This window comes from Sinohyriopsis cumingii, chromosome 14 (genome assembly GCF_028554795.1).
Source record: "Sinohyriopsis cumingii isolate HCF-2022 chromosome 14, ASM2855479v2, whole genome shotgun sequence".
NCBI lineage: Eukaryota > Metazoa > Mollusca > Bivalvia > Unionida > Unionidae > Sinohyriopsis > Sinohyriopsis cumingii.
In genome coordinates, this window is record NC_142974.1 from 48,896,556 (window position 1) to 48,911,943 (window position 15,388).

At 38.5% G+C, this 15,388-nt stretch overlaps 1 protein-coding gene across 1 annotated transcript in view; it reads left to right on the top strand.

Moving 5' to 3' along the window:
- Positions 1-410: 410 nt before the first annotated feature.
- The window catches only part of LOC149783739 (uncharacterized), a 44,644-nt gene continuing 29,666 nt past the window's right edge, over positions 411-15,388 (top strand). The window contains exons 1-3 of the mRNA XM_089932896.1: positions 411-1,671; positions 3,745-3,911; positions 7,937-8,113. Coding sequence (XP_089789022.1) covers positions 654-1,671; positions 3,745-3,911; positions 7,937-8,113 — 1,362 coding nt within the window. The 5' untranslated portion in view covers positions 411-653. The remainder of the gene's footprint in view (positions 1,672-3,744; positions 3,912-7,936; positions 8,114-15,388) is intronic.

Genomic DNA, 15,388 nt, shown 5'->3' on the forward strand with positions numbered 1-15,388 from the left:
TAATCAATCAATCAATAAATGATTTTTTTTTCCTTCAGTTCTTCTGATGAATGGTTCCAGATCATAAATATATCATCTAAAAATCTAAACCAAAAGATGGATTAAACTTTTCGTTTTGAAGAAAATCTGTGCAGTACATAAGAGTTATTGCCCCTGACAAATCAACCCAACGAACATGAAAGTATCAATAGCACATAATAAAAAACGAAACTAAAATAAAATAAGCAATATCAGTATAGAATTAATTGAAGTTAATGGAAATAAAAATATAGCAGTTATAAAAGTAAGTAGAATTTGTGTTTTAACCTTTGTTCCGGTATTATCTATTTTTGTACCGGTATTTTCGTTTGTTAGTTTCAATTTGTTCCGGTAAATAGACTGACCCTATATAAGTGTAATGCTTGTGTCGAATGTTTCGCTGATAATGGTCACCAAAATGTACACTGTCATATAAGTGCTTGAAATGAACCATTTAAATGTGAAGTATGTAATGATATTTATAGCTTAGGATGGAATCTGAATAATCACATGATGGGACATGTAGGAGAAAAAACCTTTAATGTGTGATTTTGTATTTATTAAACTTTTGTAACAGTGGAGATTTGAATGAGAACGATTGACGTAGGAAGTATCATACTCAGTATGTGAAAAAAATGTTTAATCTAAAGAATAAGCACACGAGGACACATACTGGAAAGAAACTAATTAAGTGTGAAGTATGTGATAAAATGTTTAGTCACAGTGGAAGTCTACAGAAACACATGAGGATACATACTGGAGAAAAACCATTTAAGTGTGATGTATGTGATAAGAAGTTTAGTCAAAAAGGAAATCTGAAACGTCACATGATGATACATACTGGAGAGAAACAATTTATGTGTGAAGTATGTAATAAAATGCTGAGTCGAGGTGAACATGTAAAGATTCACATGAGGACGCACACTGGAGAGAAACCATTTAAGTGTGAAGTATGTGGTAAAAGTTTTACTCACAGTGGCTCTCTGAATGAGCACATGAGGATACATACTGGAGAAAAACCATATAAGTGTGAAGTATGTGGGAAATGTTTTACTCACAATAGATCTCTGAACGAGCACATGAGGATACATACTGGAGAAAAACCATATAAGTGTGAAGTATGTGGGAAACGTTTTACTCACAATAGATTTCTGAATGAGCACATGAGGATACATACTGGAGAAAAACCATATAAGTGTGAAGTATGTGGGAAACGTTTTACTCACAATAAATCTCTGAACGAGCACATGAGGATACATACTGGAGAAAAACCATTTAAGTGTGATGTATGTGATAAGATGTTTAGTCATAAAGGAAGTGTGAAAAGTCACATGATTATACATACTGGAGAGAAACTATTTAAGTGTGAAGTATGTAATAAAATGATGTCTCGAGGTGAACATGTCAGGATTCACATGATGATACATACTGGAGAAAAACCACATAAGTGTGAAGTATGTGGTAAAAGTTTTACTTACAGTAAAATTCTGAATGAGCACATGAGGATACACACTGGAGGAAACTCTTTTAAGTGTGAAATATGTGCTGAAAGGTTTAGTCAGATTGGAGATTTGAATAAACACATGATAATACATACTGGAGAAAAAAATTTAAATGTGCAGAATGTGACAGAATGTTTGGTCAGGGTGGACAGCTAATATTGCACATGAGAATGCATACTGCAGGAAAACAATTTAAGTGTGAAATGTGTTCTGAAAGGTTTAGTCAGATTGAAGATTTGAATAAACACATGATGATACATACTGGAGAAAACATTTCAATGTAATGTTTAGTCAGGGTGGATAGCACATAAGAATGCATTTACCTATGAAATATGTGGTTGAAGGTTAAATGAAAATATATCTTTGTATGGACACATGACGATACATACTTGAGAAAAATACTGTGTAATATATAATATATGGTATAGTCCGGATAAAAGCATTCAAGTGTGAAGTATGTAATAACATTTTTAGTCAGGACAGACATCTAATGAGGCATATGACAATACATACTGCATAAAAACCATTACAATGTGAAGTATGTAATACAGTTTGAATTGTGATGAGGATGTAATATATAATAAAGTTTTCACTTGAGGTGGAGATGTACCAAATCACATGAGGACACATACAAGAGAAAACCATTTAAATGTGAAGTATATAAAAAGGTTTTCACTTGAGGTGGAGATTTAACAAATCACATGAGGACAATCAGGAGAAAAAAACATGTAAGATTGAAGAAAGTGTTAGTAAAAGCAACCTCACAATTCACCTAAAACTTGTCCAACTCCACAATTAACATGATGTGAATGAAAAAAACACCCAAAACCACAAGAAAAATTGGAGACTATACTAATTTGTAGAAACAGAAAACAAATTATACTGCATTGCACGTGTAGACCAGGTGAAAATGAGACAGAGGCCAAAAATCTTACTGGATTCATCACCAGTGCTGGTTATCAAGTCAAAGCAGACCCACTCAATATGTTCCAAATGACTCAATGTGAAGTAAGCAATGGACCATAAGTGCTATGCATATCAATGGAGATGAAGAAAATAATGTATACAATACATTATTAATATTTGTACCTGTAGTTGTTGTTGAATTTATTAGCAATTACTTGTTGCTACAATGATAGCAATCTATTCTATTTCTTCTTGACATGTTTTTTCAATTCTCCATTTTTATAAATCATGTGAAGTAAATAATGGACCATCAATGTCATATCTATCAAATAGGATTTAAAAAAAAGAAGTTAAACATGCAAGCAATGAGCAACTGAAAATACCACATCAATCACTATAATCAATTGCATGGTTCTATCTAAGTACCGTGTTATAGTGGTGTCGCACTTCAAAATCTTATGAAGCAGTAGTTATAAAACATAAAATAAAATGTATCAATGTTCAGCTTCTGAGATTCCACTAAATTGTCTTTTGTGTATTTTCAAACAGTGTACTAATACAATAAGCATAATACAAGTAATGCTTGCCACCTGTCTCATAGGTAATTACATAATACAAGTAATGCTTGCAACCTGTCTCATAGGTAATTACATAATACAAGTAATGCTTGCAACCTGTGTTGTAGAGAACTAAATATTTCTAAAACTTTACAAAGATATTTACACAAAACCAGTTCATAAATTGTAACAGTAGAAATGTGTAACCATTTATCGTCAGTAGACAAGTGGTTCAGTTTAAACATCCATGGTTAATGTTGGCCAATATTGCCATTTCCTGTGTGATACATTGTTCTGCCTTTGCGTGCTTTCTTTGCCCAGGATTGCATTTTGTGTCTACTTTTGGCTGGATGCATTGGAATTATTTCTTTATTTTGCATTACATTTTTTGTTTATATTCATAGATATTCCTGCCAAACTTGTATAAATTAATGCCATGCATGAAAGACTGTTTTATTGTTATCATTAAATTTCAAGCAGTGACATCAAGAGGAATGACATGTGATAATATGTGTATGTGATAAAGGGTTTATTGTATGTAGAGATTCAGCAATCATATGAGGATACATACTGGAGAGAAACTAGTTAAGTTTGAAGATTGTAATAAAACGTTTAGTCAGCGTAATGAAAAAATCCACATGAGGGTACATACTGGAGAGAAACCATTAAAGTGAGAAAATAGATGTTTAGTGAAAGCAGGCATATGGTGAGACACATGATACATGATAATACACTCCCATACTGGAGAAAAAACTAAGTGTGAAAAATGTATAGAATGTTTAATGGGGGGAATCTAATAATGCATATGAGGATGCACACTGCAGAAACACTACTTAAATGTGAAATATGCGATAAAATGTTTGGCAAACATAAAGACCTAATTAGGCATCTTATGATGCATAATAAATCCTGTACAGAATTCTCATACTGAATCCTATAATATAGGATCCTACAAGATTCCTACAGGATTCCTAGAGGTTCTATGACCCAGTAGTAGGGCATTCCTAGGAAAAGAAATTCGTATAATTTAGCCTAGTACCATTTTCCTCGACAACTAGGTAAATGTTCAATAGGAATTTAATAGGAAGAGAAGGTTATTGACAGTTAATCAGTCATTTAAGTCATTCTTATCTTCAGTTACAAAATGTGTCACTTGGAATCTTGACTGCTGTAAATTTTCATTTCAGAAATATTGAATTAAAAGCTAATACCATGTATCTAACGGAAGTATAGTAACAACACCATTCTGTGTTAATTTGATCATTTGTATTTTTGTTAAGCCATTCTAACATTAAATTCAGGTAAAGACATTTATTGCAGCGTGATCCTTAGATGGATATAATATGACTCTTACAATAACAGTTCTTCCAGCACGTGACCATAGTGACTGTAGACATCTCTAGAAAACTGTTTCAGTTGTATGTCAATATCTATGAAATTGTAATAATTTTTTTGACATATTAATAAATATGAAAAATATTTTCTTTGATTTATTTATGTAATTTACATGATGGTATCAGATCTTGCACATTACCTTTTTGCTACTTTATTTCTTTACAAATTTGTAGTGATAAAAATGATTAAATGTAATAAAAGGGAAATAAAACAAGTACGTGAAACAGATCTTAAAATGGAGATGAAATGACAATCTCTAATAGAGATGTCTGATTAAAAATTATTTCCTCATTAACCATGTTATTGTTATAGTTAACAATTATTGACAAGCAAGAACCTGTAGAAAGATAAGATCACTAATCCTACATATGGTTTGTGATGTCTCTGGTTATAAGAAACAGTGCTATAAAAAGATGAATAAAAATTAGCTGATTGATCAAATTTAATTGCCACTTTGGCAATAAGTCTCACGTGTTTGGCTTGCAAGACAAAAACTATTTACAAGATTTTTCTGATTCCTACTCAAGTTGAATGTGATCTGTTGCTTGACCTTTAATTCTGCATAGCATATTGTTTGATAATTGTGTACAACTGTCAGCCGACTGTACTGTAATTAATTTATCCAAAGGTTTCATAGTCTCTTTCTACAACATCTGCAATTATGGAAATGAACTATTATGGCATATCTGTCCAAGAACACACTTTCTTTTCATACTCCATAAAGGAACTGCTTTTAGGGAGGTTGCTATGGTGATCAGTAACACATGTTGAGAAATTTTCCTTTGAGCACTGAAACCTGAAGCAAACACTACAATGACAGGGTCTGCATGGTCATTTAAGGTTATTAAAAGTCATTGAAAAATAAACACCTGAACTCAAGACCTTGAAAGTCATTGATATTTCACTTAGGTCATTGAAAGTCTCAGAATTTTAGAGATTTTGCTTTAAAAAAAACCATATTATTATGGAAAATTTTACTTTTGAGTCATTTATTTTGCATTGTATGATGATTGGAAGTATGGTTCCATTTTCCATTATATGCTAGCATTTGTTGTCACTACCATTATTGTAATCCACAGGTAGTAATCAGATATAATTCACCAGGCCCCTTTCACGTCTGATTGATAATTTCTACTTACATGCTAGAACAGGCTTGATGGCCAGTTCCAGTAATTGGAAACCTTTGGATACTCTGGTCTTATCCTTAAAGTGCCTAATTTCATCATATAATTTCTCAAAATGAATCTTGGAAAATCTTGGGAATACATTTCAGCATGTTATTGGTTATGAACATTTCGTTTTAAAACAAAAGTTGCAGGCTTGAATGATTTTCTTGGCTATCAAAGGCAAAGGTCTAAAAGAATAAAAACTGAATTAATCCCTACTTGAATGAATCAGCTAACAGCGTTTGACCTGTTGAATGCCAGGGATAATGTTATGTCCATATTATAAATTAACACATGCACTCTTTTACTTAACTGAGTTTTACTGGCATGTTTATCATGCAAAAAGCATTCTGTAATAGAAATAAACAAGTTTTACAAATGTGTTTAAAGTATGATACTATGGTTTACCTAGAAAATCCAAAATGGTGGAATCCCAGTGTGGATAAGCAAACTGAAGTTCAACATGCAGTTGACTGGATTTTATAGGGTGGAAATGTCCCTCGTTGCTGTCTTGGTCTGGACTGAAATCAAAGGCCTATAAAATCGTAGTACGAAAGGCCGTGACTGCTGTTAGTCCCTGACTGTCCCGTGGTTTCATAAAAGGGACAGGTACAATTTCAAGTAACTCTTCTGGGCAAAGTTAGGTTTGAAGGGTCTGATACACAAGATTTTGCCATCGCAACTGACTTCGATCTTGGACACTTTATAGTGCTTAAACTCGAAAGGATTGGTAGTGACAGCTCCATTGAGGGCTTTGTTGCTGATACCAATGATTAAACATTTAGGTAACTATCCTTGAAACAGATGATCTTCGATCTTGAATTGAAGTTCAGCGGCAATGGTGAAGGTTTTCACTTACACGCATCGTATAGGATACTTGGCGGTCATTCTGCTCAAAGTGTTGCTGATGTCATTTCCCACTTTAGGTAACACTTCCACGTGTTGGACGTACAGTCTAGCTTCTTACATGATGGTTTTATACTCGTTGGTATAAGCCATGAAATGGAAAACGTTACAAATGTGGTTCAGTCTCAGCTGGATATCCACCCCGTTCCGCAAATAATTTCATGCAGTCACAACTTCAAATGCTAGTGATCTGTCAGTTCTAAAATACATCCTTGCAGGATTTTCTTTTGATGGTCATAAAAACCCACATTGTGAGGATCGTCATCCGCTGTCAGGACTGTGTTGTTAAGCTTGTCCATGGCTGCTGTGTCAGGTTTCCATACCATACAGGCATCTATATGAGTGTTCTTGGCCTCTTTTCCGTTCATCAAGAGATTTTCCAGGTAGGTCCGGTAAGGGTAAGTATCCATGCTGCTGCTGTCGAGTTTGTTATTACAAATCCTCCTTGCTGAAGAAGGAATGCATAAAATTGTTGACAGGAGCTACTCTAGCACCCGCTCCCGGAGCGATCTCTTCCGGTTTGATCTTTTTGACTTTCAGATACAAGTAACTGCCAGTCAGATTGATGTAATCTTCGGGATAACCATTGATTTCAAACTCTATGAGGCCCGTGGTCGTCAAAGAGGAGACGGGATGAAATTATACTCATTGGGATTCTTGCATCGTCATCACAGTGGGTGGCATGGTAAACAGATCCAGTTCCGACTTGGAACAATTGCAAGACTCTCGATGTATCATTTTGTTTTCTCTGTGATTTAATAATCAAAAACGTCCAATTCTCGGACGGTTATTCTCTTCTTCAGTCTAGATCCAGGAGTATGAAGGCCTCTGGAGGGGTGTCTTCGTCGTCTCTTTCTACCTTGTCTTTTGTTGTGGCGCTAGGGAAACATAAATGCCTGACTCTGTAGTGTCCAGGGCATTTATAGGAGTTTCTCGTTGGCCTAAAATCTCTTTGCCAATTTAAAGCAAGATATTTTTGCCTGCTTTCAACAAGGCTTTTGGATTTTGTTTGTCAATGATGCCATTTTGTAGAAATTCTTTTTCGTGCGTCAAAGATGAATCTTTCAAGGCTTTCAATCCTCGTGTCCCATTGCTTTCAAAACGGTGGCCACTGAGCGAAACGCCGATATGTCCTAAGCAATGTCCTCGCTGTCGAGCGACTCCTCGGTACACTGGTTACATGACTTCAAATCGTTAGAGAATCGTTTTCGAAAATGGAGTTTCACTGTGACCTTACCTTTAGGTGAATGGAATATTTTGTCCAAGATCTCCTTTTATAGCAATATTGACTATTGTCGAAATATGATTTATTGATGAGTAAATAATGAGAATCTACAAAATAGGTGTTTCCACCTTACTCGTTATTAGCCCCGGCAGAATCCACTTTGAAAGGAATGACACGCAGTAACGGTAGGAAGGTGTGTCTCACCACGTTGTACTCCACTATATCGGAATAAACAAAGATCAAATTTAATCCTTCGTTCAGTTCTACAGAGGAATTAAAATACCTCTCAAAAGTCCAGTTGTTGGTGATGGGGGGCATAAGTGGGCCCTTGGCGATCTTGAGGTCTCCACCGTATATGTCAAACAATTCAGGACAAAATGTAAAGGACAACTTTTTCGCATCCGAAAATGTAATCAGCAGGCAACGAGCCACTTTAAGGTACTCGAGGGTGACACTACGTTTGGTTTTATCCAAGGTTTCACCAAATAGCGCATTGAATCTGACTTCAATCATGTCCACCAGATGCTGGCCGTTAAAAGAATAGCCTGCAGGGATTCTCAACAGATAGATGTACCGTGGAGTTTCGGGGGATACTTGTCGTTTCATAAAGGCATCTACAGGTTCGTTTTTGTTCAAGTATTGATGCACAAGGTCGTTCAGAACTTCGATCTCAAAAGTGTTTTGATTTTCAGTGAGGTTTTTGATTTGTGTAGGGTGAATCGTTTCCAACAAAACCACTTCCCAATGGGCTTCTTGATCCAATTAGATGACCTGATGTAATATGGCCGTGAAACAGCACAAAGTATTGAGGAGAACTACATCCATGGAACTGTCACTGGGTAACGTTAAGTAATATTAGTTATTCATAATTCCAGAATTCTGCTATCCGAGGTGTCACTGGCGGTAAGAAGAGTGTCCACAAGAGGATTGCTATGGTTGTTTGGAAGAGTGACTGACGTTGTCTGCAAGACTCCTGTTGTGTCGGTTACAGCGTTTCAGGGAAGGATTGCGGTGAAGGTAACCGACGCAGCTGCTCAATAAAATGGTCCACAATTGTTTGTTTCCTTGTTGCAAACTCACATTGGTAATGTCAGCACCGATGACACGATACCCCACAAAAGTTTGACAGAAAAAGACTATTTGCGTTTTAGGCACACGTCCTCTACACAACAACAACAAATGTTTGCTTTTGTAGATCTTGAAGAGAAGAACTGGGTGAATGAGTGCTCTCTGTGGTGGTTGAGGTTGTGTTGTAGGGCATGATGGTCACTTCTTTTTATAGTCGATGACCTGCAAAGCTTCGATCAAAGAGTCGGAACTGGGAGGATATCGTTTCCAACGTACATTGACTTCTTTGACACGACGTTTTTCTACTTTAATGTTCTTTGATCGATAATAATTTCGGTATTGTACACTTTCTCTTCTTTTTTGGTGTCGCGTTGTAACTCGGGCAAGTAAAACGTTCCGTTTAACACTTCTCCGTGCATGTCGTCTCGTTTATAGAGGACATGATGACAGCCACGCACTCGTCCAGTGACATGAAACAATTCGTTGGTCCAGTTGGGTAAGCAACCTTTGTCGAACGTGCATTTGGTTTTGCCAATGTGCACCCAATCTCTCGTCGTCAGCTCTCCACCTTTCTTGTGGGTATCCTCAGTCAGATACGTACCAAACAAGCGCTCAAAGACGGTAACTTCGCTGTCGGGAGTCACTTCTTGGGGGTAGGGACATCCAATGCTCCGATGGTAAGATTGGTTGTACGCTTTGACCAGGTACAGTAAGATGTCGATGAAATTGAGAGTTTTGATGCGCAAAATATTTCCTCAAACGTTCTTTCAAGGTGGGTTGAAAAGGTTCCACTATGCTGGCTTTGGTTTCGAGATTCTCGGTGTGAAAAAATGAATGTCACCTCTCTTCAGTTCTCTTTGGAAAGCTTGGTTCAGTAAGTCGGTGCCTTTATCAGATTGCAATCGAAGAAGGTGACGACCGCTTTTTGTCAACACCAGTAGGAGGGCTTGCACTAACTCAGTGCTCGATTTGAACGTCAATGGTACAACCCAAGAAACTTTGTAAAATATTTGTAGCCACAACTGTAGGTGGCCAAATGAGAGACATTGGCTAAATCCGCCTGCCATTGATGATCGATGCCCTCCACTCCGGTGCGATTTCTGGAAAACTTCCGTCGAATAGGTTTGTTTAAGGTGGACGTGGCTTGTTCTTGTGAACATCATTACACTTGAGGTAAATGGACATTTTTTCAGTTGGGTTTTGTCAGCACGATACAATTTCTGAACTCCATAACCCGCAGGATGGGATCGATCGTAGTAAATGCTGGCTAACACATTCTCCATTTTTTTATAAAAAATATGTCACCCACTCTTCGCTGGAGGTTACATTGGATGGGGTGACATGGCGGTTTGGACACGGCTTTACGTGTCCGACGTGCCACGGGAGTAGAAGTCGAGGGTAGTGGTGGTGGTGGTAATGATATGGCTTTGGTCTTGTTTTCGTTTTTCATGTCTAGTTTCCATTCTTTCTATTTTACTTACGTCGAAGAATGAGTGGACATCATCTCTTTAACCCCAGCTTTAAGTTCTTCTCATTGAGGTTTGAGGGAAGGGGTCAACAAGGACGCTGAAATCTTATGTGGGATGGGAGCTGCTGACGGTCTTTGAAAAACTTCTCGTACGTCTTCTTCATCTAGAAACCGTGTGGCTGTATCTGTCTTGAGCACTGACGGTGATGGTGATGGACCGTTCATCAAGGTCTTAAACTCTTTCAGTGTTGATCGAGCTGTTTTGTCAAAAGCTTTCTGGTGAAATTGTTGAAGTCGCTACAACACTTGATTGTACCATTACTAATTTCCCGTTTCTGAAAAATCGCTGAGATCCATCAGTGATTGCAATTCGTGTTGTAACTGGGACATCTCAGTCATATGAAGATTGGGAGATAAATGCGGGGTCCGTTCTTGCCAACAATGAAATTCCATCCATCGTTTGTAAGGCACTAAAATCGGTTTTCGTCCTTCCATCGGATTCCAAGGTCACGTCTGAGATCTTTTGGGCTCAGAGGTCCATTTTATCCTCTTGGTCCTTTTTTTTTATCTTGCTTCCATGAGTAGTCCCCCACCCCCAGCGTTGTTCCTGATACTCATTTCAGCAAGGATCCTAACAACATGGGCAAACTTTCTCCGCATGTTACCAACATCTTTTTCTTTTGACAGATGGCTGTTTTTGTGTGGACCTTTCGGCGAAGAACGTGTCATTGCTTGGATAAGCTATCTTTCCGATGTTGAGACAAAGGTATCGTGCCTTTCAAGATATTCAAGCAAAATTCGTATACGGTATCGACGATGTCTTTGGAGACGATTTGAATGAGTTGTTTTCTCGTGGGTTGATTTGCTTTTGAAAGGACGTACAACAGGTCCTATTGTTTGGCTAAACGAGGAGATAGTCCTTTCCTTTTATTTCCTTTAGGGCAGAAAAGAATGACTTCTGGAGGGTGACATCTTTGTTGGTTCCGGATCACAAAATCACCGATATCCATCACTTGCCTCAGGTCTTTTTATAGTGGAATGCATCTTAACTAATTATCTCTACGTCATATTAACTTGATGACAGGCATCACTCGACGTGGAGTGGTTCGCAACGGACTAAATCGGGACAGTTCTTGCTTTGATGAGACCAGTAAACTCGGCACCATACCCAATCTCTCTTGAACTTTGATTTTGGGGCAGGTTCTTTGTGGGCAGATGCCACAGCAGCTAGAGAGGTGGATGGTGTCGCCTCTGGAGGAGAAGGTCCTGGAGACACGGGTTTCCATTTCTTCACCAAATGGGAAGAACAGGATTTATCTCTAATGCTTTTAAACAAGATCACATAGTGAGCATTGAGACTGGTGATGCGACGGGCTTTACTTTGTTGAAACAAATTGTGGGAGATGTACATGACACATGCGTGAAACAGTTTAAATTCTTCTTCGTCTTCTCCTATTATGTCGACGAAGTTGACCAGATGAATTTGACTGGGATCAGACACGATGCCGTCGTCTTCGTCAGGAATGCCTTCAACAAACACGATTGACTTTCTCGTAGGAGGCTGCACACAGCTTGGCACTCTATGTAACACCACGCGATACATTGAGGTGGACGGTCAATGAAATTACGTTTATGTTTGATAAAATGTTTGAGTAAGTCGGTTTTGTCTTAACCGCTAGGTCCAGCAGTTAAGTTTTTGTCGATAACCGTGAAAGTGGAGGAAGAGATAGCCGTGGCAGTAGAGGTAGCCATAGTGCAGGGAATGTCACTTTTGAAACTAACATTGACAAGTTGTTACACTTTTCAGGACACGTTTATTTCAAAAAAATTAAAATGCAACACGAAAGTCAAGAATGCATAAAAGCGAAAGGGTTAAATATGTCGATAAAACACACTTTACAAACGATCAAATTGGAATATAAACACGTCATTGTACAACATGTTTGGTAACAAAAATGAGGTGTCCAATAGTCAGTTTGTCATGTTCTTAGAGTCTCTGCACCACTGGGCACAGTCACAGAGGAGCTCTCCAGGAATGGTCTTTCGAAGATGCCCATGTGTATGCCAGTCTGGTAGTCACAATGAACTATCAGTCTTGGAGGTTTTCCTTTTTTATATGCTGACCATTATCGATGTGTCCGTAAGGTAAAGTGAAGTGGTAAGGGAAGTCACACTTGCTTGCGGTACACGATTTGATACAGTTTTTCTAAAGGTCGATTGACAATTTGGAGTTTAGCAAAATGTATAATATTGTGAAGCTCTTAGGTATTCACAATAAAATGTTCATCCTCTCCAGGCTCCAAGGCTTATTTCAATACCTCAAAGTTCACCACTTGACTGGTGCGATAATTAAGAGTCAATCCTTTCACTTTACACTCGGTGTAGTCTTCTCCTGCGGGTCCCGGTATTTGTAGCCGTACTTTTTGTCACCGCCACTAGCAAAGCTTAGAATCTTGTCCTTAGGGTGCTCCTCCGTCCAATCTCATAAACGGTCTACTTCGATGTTAGGATTGCTGCTGTTTTCAGCACGCGATAGGCTATACATGGCGACCAGTATTAATGGTGGAGGAAGAACATGGGGAAACCCACCGGAAAGTTTCGCCGACCCAGGAGAAGCTACTGGCAAGCTTTCTCACATACCCACACTGGCTGAATGTGAGACTCAAACTGGCGCAGACAGAGGTGATATGGCAGTGATCCGTAATAGAGCGCTTTAGACCACACGGCCACTCGATGCCCCTCGATGTTAGGGTGAGGTTGACCCAGGCGATCGATGTAGATGGAACTGTCCATGTCAAAACACAGCACACCATCTCCTAACAGCGATAAAGCTTCTTACACTTTTAACCAAGTTCTTCGTAATTAACTAAGATCAAGTTTCCACAAAGTATGTCCATGTGTTTCGTGGTTTTAGGTTTGTTGTAAATCATCTGGAAGTCGTGGGAAGGATAGGAAAAATACTCTGTCTTGGGTAAACACTGTAGTTGTGCCATTTGGCCCCACAAAAAAATTAACATCGATGTGATCTAACGGCATGCCCTCCTGCTCCAAGCATTTCTCTTTGAAGGATATCCGCTGGTTTGGTTCGGTTTCAAAAAGGCATACACATATTGTGCGAAAATGCCGTTCTGTGGCTCGTCACCCTTGTGGTATTGTTCTCTGTTGGGAAAGTGGTACATGTCGTATCATTTTTCCAATAGGTATCCCAGGTCCAGAGCTTTCAACAATTCCACGCTGACCCACGTTCTTGTCATGGTATGTTCTTCATGGGTGTGCTTACAAGGCTGGTCTTGGTTGCACGTTTCGGCACAAGTGAAACATCAGTGTGTGTTACTCTCCCTTACCAAAAAGCTTATCCATTAACAAAAATGTGCGTATGCATTTTTTGTTTTTCCGCTTAACAGAAAAACCTTTGTCTCTGCTAAATGTGTTTGTTTTGTGAGAATGTGGAGTAGAGTGACTCAAACCACTAACTCTTTTGCTGAGGCGATTGTGGGTAATAATGTGTTTTGCAGATAAAAGAAATCTTCTCCACAGTGTATTGATAGTACAGGTAAATAACGTAGATTTTGTTAGTTTGTGTTTTGTTTAGCACTCTCAACACAATGTATTATTCGGTATTCGATTCTATGTCTATAAACGTATATGTCCTGCCCCACCAGGCGTTTTAATTTATTTTTCCACTCACTGTTTTGCTTGATTGAGGTGAGCCACTTGCAACATTGTTGCCAACATCCAGTACCATGACTTTACCCAACCTGTTCCATCCCTATTGTTCCTATACAGACCCAACCTTTTGTCTATGTAAATCTTGTCCGTAAACGTTCCATGAGGGTCTTATCTACGTAATTCCCATTGGCCATAAAATATCCCATTCCTGTTCAATTTCCCCTTGTCCATAGAAGGTCTCAATCCATTGTCACTTAACATTCCCTATGTTCAATTACCCTTGTCCATAGATTATCCCACCCATGTTAAATTCCCCTTATCCTTCTATAGTCCCACCCATGTTAAATTTCCCCTGGTCCGTATATTGTCCCAGGTGTTTTGTAATGGTAATTCCCCTTGTCCATATAAATCTTGTCCGTGAATTGTCCCACGGTGCTTTGTAATGGTAATTCCCATTGTCCGTGAATCACCATGAAAAGTTATAATGCTTAGTGGGGCATATACTTTTATATAACGCCTGGCGGAGCGGGACATACAACTTTATATAATGCTTTGTGGACATTGTTGCCAAAGTCTAGTACCTTGACATTATCATTCTTATTGTCCCTATAAAAACCAAACCTATATTAAATTCCCATTGTCCCCAGAGTGGATATAAAATTTCCCATGTAAAATTCCCATTGTCCCCAGAGTGGATATAAAATTCCCCATGTTAAATTCCCCTTGAGGTTAGAGTGGATATACCCCTATTTAACATCAAGGTCCCATTGAGGATAGTGTGCCCCAATCCCATGTTGCTATGTTCAATTCCCCATTCACTTTTTATTTGAAAATCTGAATTTAAAACTTTTTATAGAGGTTGTTGTTGCTGTTGTGGGGTTTAACGCCATTTTTCAGCACATGATAGGCTATACATGGCGGCCAGTATTAATGGTGGAGGAAGAAACTGGGAAAACCCCAGGAAGAACCACCGACCCACGATAAGCTACTGACACGCTTTCTCACATACCCACATTGGCCGAATCCTAGACTCAAACCCATGCAGACAGAGGTGAGATGGCAGTGATCCATAACGGAGAGCGCTTTGGACTACTCGGGGCCCCCTTTTCATAGAGGTCTTTCAAGAGTTAATTTATGTATAAAAAGAACACACGTTTTCTTAATTCTTGTGTACTGATGGTTTCATAGATTCTAAAAGGGCTGGAGGGTTGTGTACTTCTAAAAACCTATATTTTGGCTTAATAAAGTGGAAGAGGGCTACACACAGTGCTGGATTAAGGCTTAGGAAGCTTGTGGCACTTCAGCTTCTGGGAGGGAGCATGGTTGGACAAACCATTAATCTTGGTTATAAACAAATTTGGGAGTTTAACTGGAGGAGGAAGTGGGGTAAATTCAGGGCCCATTGTTTTAATATCCATGGCAACAAATGAGAACACAAACGATATGCACCCTCTTCATCAAGTCCTGGCAACACATGTATTTCTCTTCAAAATAAGATCAGCTGAGCC